This window comes from Aptenodytes patagonicus, chromosome 16 (genome assembly GCF_965638725.1).
Source record: "Aptenodytes patagonicus chromosome 16, bAptPat1.pri.cur, whole genome shotgun sequence".
Classification (NCBI taxonomy): domain Eukaryota; kingdom Metazoa; phylum Chordata; class Aves; order Sphenisciformes; family Spheniscidae; genus Aptenodytes; species Aptenodytes patagonicus.
Genome location: NC_134964.1, coordinates 12334857 through 12347035, shown reverse-complemented (window position 1 = coordinate 12347035; position 12179 = coordinate 12334857). Strand labels below are relative to the sequence as shown.

Genomic DNA, 12179 nt, shown 5'->3' with positions numbered 1-12179 from the left:
GATAGCAATAAACAAGACTACAGCTGAAATACTTGTTCAAAGTTTAGAGCAATGCAAACAACAAATTCTGTTGATGGATACTTAAATTTGTCTGCATTACAAGAATGGAAGAGGAGAGTTTTAATAATTGCCCATTGGCTACTACCACAACAGTCATGGCCTCTTTTTGGCACAGAACGCTATCAAGGAAGCTCAGAAGACTGCTGCACTTTTAAAGATACGCACAAAACAAATGGCAGGACGAAAACAACAGCGCAAGTTAAAGGAAGCCATACAAACGTGATCAACTTACCAGTATTCTCTGGCATAGAAGCTTGATCAGTATTTCTCTCCTTCTTAAAGGAAATATTTCCAAATTGTAGCACTGAAGACACCACTTTCAGCATTGCTGTGTTACCAAAAGACATATGCAACAGTTTAATTGAAGAGGCCTCAGCTTAACAAATTTTTCTTCCGTCACTTTCCTTCCAAATTCAAAGTATGAGTTCAGAAAGGAAATAAAGTTTGTACTGCACTTTTTGGGCAAATGGCTTTAATTCAACTCTAGCTCATGTTAAGCAAACATTTGCTGCCGGCTGTCAAGACACTGAAGCAACATTAAATTTGGTGACATTAAATTAGCAAGTATGTGTGCGTGTGTGCAAGAGAAAAAAGTACACTTTAAAAATCCAAAAGGCTCAATAACTTACACAAAATCTCATCATGCGAAAATCCCATGATATGCATGGCTTCCATAGTCTCCTGAAAGTTATCCTTGTCTTGTTGCCCAGGAATGGGGATGTAGCCATTAGATAAAAATCTGTAATTGTTAAATCCTTCAAGCAGCAAGTCAGCTGTATTGGGGGGAAGGAGAAGAGACAAAAATAAGCTAAAGAAATGCTGTTCACACCCACCTGTACTCTGTTCTCACTAAATGCACAAACTATGCTTTACGAAATCAGTTCCTCAAATATGGCTACAAGCCATTACACCAGCTTCTGAAACTCTAAAAATATGAGTGTACCTTAGAAGCTGAAGCCAGATTCCCAGTATCTCTATCTGTAGCAACCTACATTAGCTCTTTAATGCACTAAGCCTGTAAACAGAACATTACCCGACTCAGATCTACCAGAATCTCAAATCCCTACTTGGAATATCCTGAAAGTAGTACCTCTATTGAAAGGTAACAGACACAAGCAGAAATGGAGTTTATTATAATATGGTGATTATCACATCAAGGACGCTAAACACCGGTTTATCTAATACAGGAGAAGAAAGAGTGAATCAATTCTCTGAAGTCTGTACCTTCATATAGTTTCACTTATCACAACCTAACAGAAATTCTCAGTTACCAAGGGAAAAAAAGAGAGTAGAAGATAAGCAACATAGCACTGCAGTGGCTGAAGAACGCTGCAGGGTTTCCCTATGTTTTGGTAAAATGGCTGCTTTTCTACCCAGTTTGAAGGCATGGTCCAGAATAGATATGGCTGTCACTGCTGACCAGGTTCATTATTTATCAGCTGGGAGCACTGCAGTTTCAATCCAGTGATTCCCAGCCAGAGGTTGCCCAAACTGGACTCTGTCATGTAGGAGCCGTTTGCTTGAAATGCAACAGTTGCTTGACAGCATACTTGATAAAACACAGAAGTTATTTCAAAACAAAGCCACCCGGCTTTTCATTCTTCTTTTAAAACTCACTGTTTCAAGACCAAAGAACAGTTCAAACACGACTGTGTTAACATCGAAATAACAAATGTGGCACACAGAAGTAACAGGATTACAAAACGAGATTCTCAACTTACACTTCAGGTGTTCTCCTGCTCCAGCTAGTAGTTGATAGAAGATATGAAATGTCCGCTCATCTTTAGCCTGACGAACAGCGCGAGACTTTTCCAACAAGTCTGATTATAACTAGTCAAGGATCTTCTACAATTTTTTGGTTTAAAAACATCCAATGCAAACAAAACTTTCAAAGCAGGCTATATAATTACTTTAAGACCAAATAGAACTTTAATAGCACTGACAGGACTATGTCTAATATGAACTTTCAGTAACTTCAACTAGCAGATTTCAAATTCAGACTGGTAGAAGCCCACATTTAATTTCAGCAAACTCATTTCTTGGATGTTGACTGCATTTCCCTGCTACAGGCAGCTGACAATTGTCTGTAATGGATCAGCTGAAGTCTAAGCCAGAGGGGGAGCTGGCCGTTCTTTTTCAATCACTTCTTCTATTAAGGTCATAGCTGAACTCTTAATACCAAAAACCCAGCAGCTGCTGAACTCAAAAGTACTTTATCTGACATGCATTTGTCATTTCTTTCAAGCATTGCATTTTTACATACAATCTGCACTGCCATTAAATAGCTCCCAAATTCAATTTGTGCAGCAGATAAATAACATTGCAGCTTATGCTAAGTTTTTATTTCTTGATATTACATATTGCAAAACAAACATGGGACAGGGATTTGAAATGACACAGGTTACGAGCAAGGATGAGTTCTTGTGATGAAGAAAAATTTCCCTAAGAGTTAAGTCCTCCTGTTTTCACAAAGCTTTAGGCAAAACAATTCATCTGAACTTTCATAGAAGCAAAAACTGCCTTCATTCCTATGCTAAATGAAAAAAATCATTTATCATTAAAGCGTATTTTGAATAACTATAGGTCTTTCCCAGCCTTATTGGGAGATTATATTTTGTGACAGTTCCAAACAATCAATGCACTTAAAATTAAGCAGTTTAACTCATAGCAACAGAATGAAAGCTTAACTACAGCATTGTTTATGATTAATACTCACATGATATTGTTTACTAAGACTTCCGATTTCATAATTTTATGACCACCCTATTGCTATTCCCCCAGAAAACAGGCTAAACAAACTAAAAAAAAAAATTACACACAGATTATTTTTAGTATAAAGAAAACAACTTTAGAGAAGGGCTTTCAGTCCAAGTATTTTTACTTGTTCTTACACAATCATAAATAAAAGTGAACCTTAAAGCTAAAACTGAATTAGGCTTCAGTATTAATTGCTAGTAGGTCTTGTGTTATTGAACCTACACTGGTATCTAGAAGACCTAAAAAACCAGAAGGTGTCCCAACACTTCCAGCTCTATCACTTTATAACGAGCATCACCTCCTTCCAGGCGGAGAGCTGCTTCTGCAAAACCAAGTTTTTGACAAAAAAAGAGAGAGCAAAATGGTTTCTCTATTTAATATACCCTGGTTTTAAGGCTAGTCCGAAAATCCATCAGATTTCAGAGTGCTAAGTTTTGGAGTATCCGATTTCTAAGCGTGAGTAAGCACGCTGACTTTGTGATATTTGATCGGCTATTTTGAAACAAAGGAAGAGATGGATGTTGTCAAAGGAATGTAGAAATGTGGTAACCTTTCACTGCATTCAAATGAATTCTAGGGTTAAAAGCAAAACAATTGGGAAACTTGCATTTTACAATGATGTGGCATGAAGTAGGATACATGTCTCAATGTTGGCCCCAACAATATAACCAGTAACATCAAAGTTAATCCTAATGAACTTGCCCTGCAAAGGAAAGATTTTTGTGTAATTACTAACTTTTTTTATTAAGACAACAATGCTGTCTATATAAAAACATAATCCTACTTGCACTCATATAACACGCATTTCACACAAGTTCAAATGAAATCTTTTCCCTTCAATGTGCTCAGCCATCATTTCAACGGAACATGTTATGCTGCACACAAACACTTTCTAAAGATTAAAGAACTAGTATTCTAGATATGTTTCCAATCCAGACTTATGAAAAACTTTTCTGAAAGTGAAGCTCAATTTCTCGCATAGACAAAACATGCTGTCTAAGGCTGAAAGCAATGCTGAGATTTTAAGCGCACATATTTCTACAGCAAACTTATTGGTGCCTAAAGGTGCTTTATCTGCAGCAATCCTGAATCTCAGTGTGCTGCCCAGCCCAGACGATCACACTTCTACTTCCATTTCCAAAACCAGGATGGCTGCATGGCCTCTTTTTTCTAGCAGTTGGTAAAGAAAGGACTAAGAGAGAGACAATGTACCCATTTCTTCCACATACATCTCCTTTTCTCCACAAAGGACCAACTAAAGAGCACACTTCCCACATGTAGAGCAGCTCTTGAAAAGAAAGCGGTTGCAAGTGGGTATATTATACCAGTTTTAAGCCACATCAGTTCCCCAATCTGTCACTTGGCTACGAACACTCCCAACAGGACAACAGGCTCCAGCTTGGAGTTGGACCACTTTTAACAGCACCATTACCGTATTTCAAGTTTGCACTCATGAAACTGTTAGGTATTCCCCTGGTTGCAAACATGTGAAGAAACCAGTGGGAATACCCAGTGACTACACTAGGCTCTCCATTTTCATTGCATCCAATTTCTAGTCTTCTATCCATATATGAACAGGTTTTGGAGATCAGGGAGCATCACAGCAGTTTGCTAACAACTGTCTAAACGCTTCTTTTGATGGTACCTGCACAAAGCCACCTACTATCATCTTTTGCGGACACCTTCTGAAAGCACTCTTACAATCAGTATCCAAATCCTCACTTATCTCAAGTCTGACTGATTAGTGCTATTAGTATGTTAAAGTGAATTCCTGTTTGGCAGATCCATTCAGCTCAGGGAGTGTACTATTCATGTTCATATTAAATATTCTACTCTACAAGCCTGTAGAATATATGTATTCTAACAACGGCCCGGCCTAGTAAGTGTAAATTGAGGGTATATTGCCATGCTGCAGACTTATGCCTGAACAAGTTGCTGTATCATTTGAGCTATTGCAACTTCTTACGAGAACACCCTACCCTTCTCAACTTCCCTGATAAAGCCCATTCATGTCAAAGATTTGTGTGCACAAGAGTGACCAAGTTTCCCTCCCCAACTACACCAGTGTATCCAGAGAAAAGGTAAAACCTTCCTACCAGCCTTATCTTGACTTAGTCTCAGAGCAAAGCAACTGCTCAATGACTGTGGTTGTACCTCTTCAACTCAAAGTGATTTTTTCAAGTTTCAAGAAAACTGGTGGAATACTTTAGATTAGCTTCAGTGGTTACTCCCTACTGCTTAATCTGCAGTTTGGCTGGAAAGCCAGTGGCACTAAAATGACCATGCCCAGGAACAAGGCTTGTTTTCAAGCATGCCCTGTCAGGTACAAGCACTTGAACTCAGATTTCCAAGTATGAAGAAACAGAACACTAAGCTCAGCTTGTAACTGAAGCATTTATACTTTTTGCTCAGTAACAATTCCAGAAAGCTATATTTATAACTGTCATAAAGAACGAACTGACATTTTACTGAAATTCAGCCAATAGACTAGATATATAATGCATGTGTCAGCGCTAGCATGTCAAGAATGGCAGATGACAGCTTTTTACCCAGAACAGGTACCACAGAGACTTCTTAGAATGACATGGCTTGAATTTGCCATGTTACATGTGAAAACAAACATGAAGCATTACATAAGGTCTAGTCAGTGGCTTTTTCTGATATAATTCAGAACCACTTTACTGTTTCACCCTTAAAAGTTATCTAATTTCTGCTGTCAAGTTACCAGTTCCATGAACAAAAATAAATGAGAGGAAATGCAGTCATTAAACGAGCTGACACATCAGAAGAGGTCACTTATCTAGTTGATCTTCTTAAAAAGCAAAATATTAATACATTCTTTTAGCTAGCACTGGCAAATCTTGCTATGAAATCTTTAATTTGTTTGTTAGAGACTGTAGTGGTGGTCATCTAACAACTGAATTCTGTTTACACTATCATTATAGCACTAAGTATATGGCTTTGTAAAAACCACATCAGAAGGAAGCATTTGGTTCTGCAATATGAACCCAGCAAGCCCACTCTCCTGTGCACTGCAAGCTAGAGACTTTACTTCGCAAAACACAAGAGAACACTGCCTTTGGTAGGGGGAAAAAAAAAAAGAAAAAAAAATTGATTTGACACTAGCCTTATTTCAGTCCTATCTGGTATTATCAACAAGTAGGGAACAGGCTGGCATCCTTTTGCTGCACGGTGAAGACTGTCAAGCCTGTATGGGCTGAACAACAGCACTTCTCACTTTGTGGGAGGATATATATTTTTTAAGTCAGGTTTTAAAATGGTTGTTACTAAAGATTATTTTTTTCTGCATGAGATGACGCCATCTGGAGTGCATTATACTTGCTCCTTTATAAAAATAGAGCTGGAGCCATCTGAGTGATTATGTTCATGATGGCAATGCAGACTTCAATATAATACAAACCAGATGCTAACAACTTTAAGGAAAAAAGGATCCTCATTAAATTAGTATAATCTTTGATGGATTCAAGACGTGTAACAACGTAGAATTATTGCACAGTGAAACCCGTTGATACTATAAATCCTATACCTAACATATGTAAGCATCAAGCAATATTGTAAATAATGTGGCTATAAAATTATCAAAGTTGAATTTCTACAGTACTCTGCTCTCCCTTCTTGATTGAAAAGGCTAAGGGATTTAGTCATACAGTTCTCCAGAGTCCTTATCACTGGAGCCGAGTTCATACACTGTAAATCCAGCAACTGTTGAAACATTAAAGCAGCCAAGAAATCTTTCATTTGTTCTGTAAATTTTAGTTTTGTTCTCGTAAGAAGAAAGATTTAATACCTCCTATACAGTTTTAAAGTTGTACTAAAAACATCTTTCCCCTGAAATAGGAGATGGCTTTTTTTTTTCCTTCAATGGAATGGAAGTTTTAAGAAGTGGTAAATAGCTGTTCACCCTGAGTTCCACCACTATTTTTAAAACAATGGAACACATCAGAAGTGGTTATCTGCCACCAAAACAGTATGTGAACAGAAGGCACTGACCCAACAAAAACATCAACCAGCTACAAGAATGACCAACACCTTGAATAAGTCATACTGTCTTTTTGACTTTCCTTCATTAAATTAGTCAAACAGAAGGGCATGGAAATTTAGAGAGGTTTTTACGTGCAAGTTTTGTGTTTTTTTAAAAATTGAGGATGTTCTCTCTAAACCAATCAATTGATAAAGTCATAGCTATTGACAAGGCAGCTACATATTTAGCCAAATTCCATGTTGATGCCATACTCCTTCATGCTTTATAGTAGTTCAGCAGTAAGTTATGCATGCAAGCCACAGTTTAGCTTTACAGCTAGTTATATTTGTTATACTATGAACACTACTGTCAATTCAAGGATGGCTCAAGTTAGAAACCGGATAAAATCAAAGCAAGTTTTGCTGAGAGCCAGTGAGGATGCATCTTCAGTGACCCCAACACAATACAGAAAGCATTGTAAGAGAACCTGAATTCATGGAGAAAAGAGAACAAAGAAAGCTTCTGATACTAATCAGATAAATTCCTAAAAAGGGAATTTCTCCATAAACAGTAATCCAGATTTACAGACTCTAAAGAGAAAAGGAAGAACTCACAAAACGGGAGGAGTTGTCATTTTTCACTGTCTTTGCATTCCCGAAGGATTCCAGAATGGGATTCGCCTGAAGAAGCTGACGCTCCAGCTCCCCCTAAAAACCACACAAACAGAAAAATAAACAGACATAAGCACAGTGCACAGGCGATTAAGGGTTCCTACATTCTGCTTCTTCCCAACAGTCATTTTACCCAGGTTGTGGCAGTGATACCACCTTCAGAAGGGGGTTATCATTTTTCCCCTCACTTCTAAATCCACTGATAGTCTCCTCCATCCAGTGAAGAATGTGTTTTGATGTTTGTTTTGTTGTTTTTGTTGTTTGTTTTTTAAACACACACACATTACACACACAAACAGAGCAGTGACCGGATAAGACTTAATGGATGTTGAAAATCATTGACATGGAAAAGAAAATTCACGTTCAGGGCTAATGTAATTAGGCACAGACTTTGAGTGATTAAGAGGAAAAATTAATTTAACTGTTTCAAGATTTTAGCGCAAGGTTATTCTTAAACTTTCTGTTTAGTGATTTGACAATATAGCTACTTTGGAATACCTATTTTTAAACTTACTTTCAAATCAGTGAAATACTCACTTTGAATCAGCCAGACATTCAGATCATTGCAACATCTCTGACCTGAATGCACCTGAGAAGCATGCCAGAACAGCAACTGAGCAGCACCAGATACAAAGATTATTTTCAAATTGCTCAATTCAGCCAACACTGCTCAGTATGCTTAATACATTTTTTTAAACGTTTCTTTAAGTTCAAGCCAATGGATGTAGAAATCAAAGTACTTATCTTAAGGAAATTGCACAACAGCTTTTACAATTGCTGTCCATGAGGAGGTCTAGTAACAAAAAAAGTCTGTGCTGCTTCCATGAGCCCAGGAGGCATGTATGTACATAGGAAAATATGATATCGTCTTCCTGTTCTGAAGGATGGTTTAAAAAAAAAAAGAAAGTGAAGCTGTCTGGAATGTAGTCTCAAAAACTGATGTTTGTGTTCATAAACCTGCTTTTTCCAATTATTTATAGCATAGATGAATAAAGGCCCCAGACTGAGCATCAAAGAATGGGAAACATCTCTTAAGGCTTCCACATGAGGTCAATTCTTACACGGGAATTTTTAAAATTCACTAGTTAACACCTAAAAGAGGCTTTATTTGTATATCTACATATGTTTCGAGTCCTTCTGGAAACTAATGGCTGCTTGTTCTTTAATGTGACCTCAAGTTATCTGCTCAAAACTTGTTTACTTCCAAATATTTTCCCTTTGGGACTACATAGTCTCTGAATTCTGAAGTAACTAAAGAAGAAATAAATGTGTGAGTCTTAGCCCAGAGCACACTAAACACTACTTGGGCCACGGTGCCTAGGCTCTGTATGTTAGGTCTGCCAACATTAGAGTTCTCAGGAGCACTTTTAAATTGACAAAAAAAAAAATCCACAATTGGAGAAAAAACTAGATCCCTGTTATAACCACTATATGCACGTTTGCAATTTATATTCTAAAAGTTTCCTATGTAAATGCATCAGATAGAGGGAAAGCATTTGCTCATACCATTCCTCCCATTTCCCTTTCCCAACCATGCTGTCAGCGCCTGCTAAGACACCAAGTATAAAAATGAGAAGCTTGCTTACCATGCTGTACACTGCTTGAAATAAACCACATTACGCATATTAAACGCAGCAAGCATGTCGCAGCTTACATTTCAAATTCTAGCTATTCTGGAAAAGAAAGCACACTGACTTCAAAATCTGACTCCCCCACAGAACATCACTGCGCCACTTGAAAGCTTCTCACTGCAGGCACGCTTCGTCCATGCTTTAAAGTGCTTCCGTGTACCACAACCTTAATTTGGTTTTGTGCAGAGGAACTTCTGCAATGCATCATAAAATAATTTTACTCAAATTCTCCAACTGAATGCAAAAAGTTCGTATAGCTCATTTTTACAACCATCTCTGAGGATTTGAAGAAAACATTCAGCTGGGTCCTCAGATGTGGGTGAAAACCATGAGAACGAACAGAGCGATCACAGCCTAGCCAGCCTCTGTGGTTTGCACGTGCAAGTAGACTTGTCGTAGCCATCACTAAGAAACAGCAAACCTCTCACACTGTGTTAAACGGCTTCTGATTTAGTAGTTTTCATTTTTAGATGGACTGCTTCACAGCCAAAAAACAACCCTCTTTTTTTAGAGGCGTTCAGTGTTTTGGAAAGAGTGTAAATTTGGCCTATAGGCTTATCTCCCGCATAGGCATCTAAACAGCACTTGGAAAAAGCAGTATCGCAGTATTGTGGAAAAAGTGAAGTCATGCAATATTTCATGCAGGGCAACATTAAGATAAGGACAGGTTATTGTCTCAGTTTCAGAAAAACCAGCATCCCAGTGATTCAGTTCGTTGTGAAGCCTGGGTGAGGCAGGGAGAACTACATGCTACTCACATACAACAGGGATCCACTCTGTAGTTCAAAATGACATTGAAACAGAAATGTTAATGATTATGGTTTATGCAATATCAACACTTCTGGATTAGCATGTTTCCACTGATACATTTAAAATGTTTGCCAACAAACGGTTTATTTCAACCCTGACATGCTAACTCTAAGCAAAAGGAGGGTTAAACTAAACACTGCTCTGTCTATTTTTGGAACAGAGAAATATTTCGGTAAAAACCATTCAAATTGACTGAAGTTTGCAAGGAGGGAGGATTAGGTTAAATACTAAGAATGTCTGTAACTTCTGAAAATGAGACCGTGGGCTCAGACGCATGATTGAGTTACAGAGGTTTAACAAGTTACCACACAATGAATAGCAAAGGCATCACAGCTGTCCATGTGATTTCTTTTTGCTTCCAGTATACCAGACCTAACTTGAAGTTTCTTTTATTATTTTCCTTTCCACTACAGTTTAAGTTGCACTACAGTCAGCTTTCAGAAAAATGTAGGGGGAAAGAATACAATCAGCTAATCTAACTCATGGTAGCTGCTTCAGTTGCCAAGCCTTGGTTACACCATATGGAGCTGTTGTAAAGCTTTATTTAAAAGCTCCTGCCCATGACAAAAAGGCATCACTTACCATCTCAGGTTAGAGAGTGGAGCATTTATCTTGCATGACATGTGGCAGCAATTGTTTATCTGTTTCCACAGTCCTACCCTCAACTTCCACCTAACCCTCCTCTTTATGCCCCTTCACAAGTACACTCCATAGCACTGGGAGCACTGCAAGTCCTACTCTCGTACAAGAAGGTGGTCTAGAACAGACTGACTACTGCTGCCCAAGGGAAGAGAGGGATTAGGGGAGCAGGAAACGGGCAGCGTTATCTGCATGGCGGCTCCAGCCAACCTGAGGAATAAGCACAGCTGAAGCTCAAACATTAATTCAGGCAGCAACACTGAACAGATACCACATTGCTCACACCACTTATCCTAGGAAGTCAGGGGAAAAAACTTGATTTCAGAAGACAATTGGTTATGCCAAGCCTTTTACACTTGAGATCAAAGTCTTTATCAGGTTATCTGAGAAGCTATAAAAATATTCAGATAAAATGGTATGTTAATCAAAATAATTTTGTAGCTTCCATTAATCTCTTTTATTTAGTACTTTGTTTAATATTTTAAAAAGTGTTCTGCACTCTCTCAGCAGCACATTAACCAAGTATATGCACAGCATATTGGACAAGGTCAGCTAGAGAGAGGGTGAACCTTTTGCTTCAGGACAGAGTAGCACCACTTTAGTGCCAAGAAGTGCTTTGCAATGCTGAGGAACTTGTAAGCTGTTCACTAGTCCGCTCTCTCAAAGCCAGTTAAATGTTAACAAAGTTTACTATTAGCTGTATACCTCTACAAGATGTCCCACACGTTACAAATACAAATTGACAGAAAATAGAAGAATACGTATCAGTTTGCCTACATAACTTTAAAAGCATAAAGAAAAACACTTGCCTGATGTTTCACGGGTTTAGGTGATTCGGGCTGTTCATTGCAAACAAACAAATGCATATGTTAGCAAGCAAGCATTCCAGCTGCAAGTTACATCCCAAATTATTAATGTCAGTAGGTTTAGTTTAACTACATACTCACTTCATAGAGACTGTTTAAATGCATTATTTGCTTGTCATTGCATGCGCAAAATACTAAAATCTGTGTTTATGCAAAGGACTAATTCCAAATAAAACACAAGATGACAGATGGACCTTGAGCAGCAAGGAAAAAGGGCAATAGTTTAATTAGTTGTGCACTGCTTGCCACAGTTTTGCCAAACAACAACAAAAAATAAACCCACAACACCAAGTAACTTTCTCTACAGCCTTAGTCACTGCAAGGTGGTTTTGTATGGATAAGATGATCATTATTCTTCAAAAATCAAAAAGGTTATGAAAGAACCTAGAGGAAAGCAATACTTAAGGAGTCTGGGGTTTTGTTTTTGCACTGTACTTCAAGTATTTAAGAAATGCAAACCTACAATCAAGACAAAAGCTTTGTTTCTTTCAAGAATGACCGTCCACATGAGAAGCAGCAAAATCTTAAGAAACAGTAAGGCCTTCAAATTTTGCCAGGAAGAACGGTAAACGTAACATGAATGTAATAAAGTAAAATAAAAATCCCTCTAAATACAAATTTACACAGTTTCTGCAGAAATGCAGAAAATTTTTATTCCATTATTATTTCCTTGGCTCAGTCTGAAAGTTTAATAATCTTGAGCTTCACATCAGAGAGCCTAGGGGGAAAATATTGCGGTGAAACACACACCAAGAAATTTTCA

At 38.0% G+C, this 12179-nt stretch overlaps 1 protein-coding gene across 3 annotated transcripts in view; it reads right to left on the bottom strand.

Annotated features, from left to right (window-relative positions):
• Positions 1–12179, bottom strand: part of MYH10 (myosin heavy chain 10) — a 106036-nt gene that overhangs the window by 36829 nt on the left and 57028 nt on the right. For 2 of the 3 annotated variants that reach the window (XM_076353654.1, XM_076353652.1), the window contains exons 6-11: positions 11360–11389; positions 7414–7506; positions 3457–3520; positions 1782–1880; positions 690–833; positions 293–388 (exon numbers count right to left, since the gene is read on the bottom strand). In XM_076353654.1, the coding sequence (XP_076209769.1) occupies positions 293–388; positions 690–833; positions 1782–1880; positions 3457–3520; positions 7414–7506; positions 11360–11389 (526 nt within the window). The remainder of the gene's footprint in view (positions 1–292; positions 389–689; positions 834–1781; positions 1881–3456; positions 3521–7413; positions 7507–11359; positions 11390–12179) is intronic. The other variant, XM_076353653.1, reaches the window with a different exon arrangement.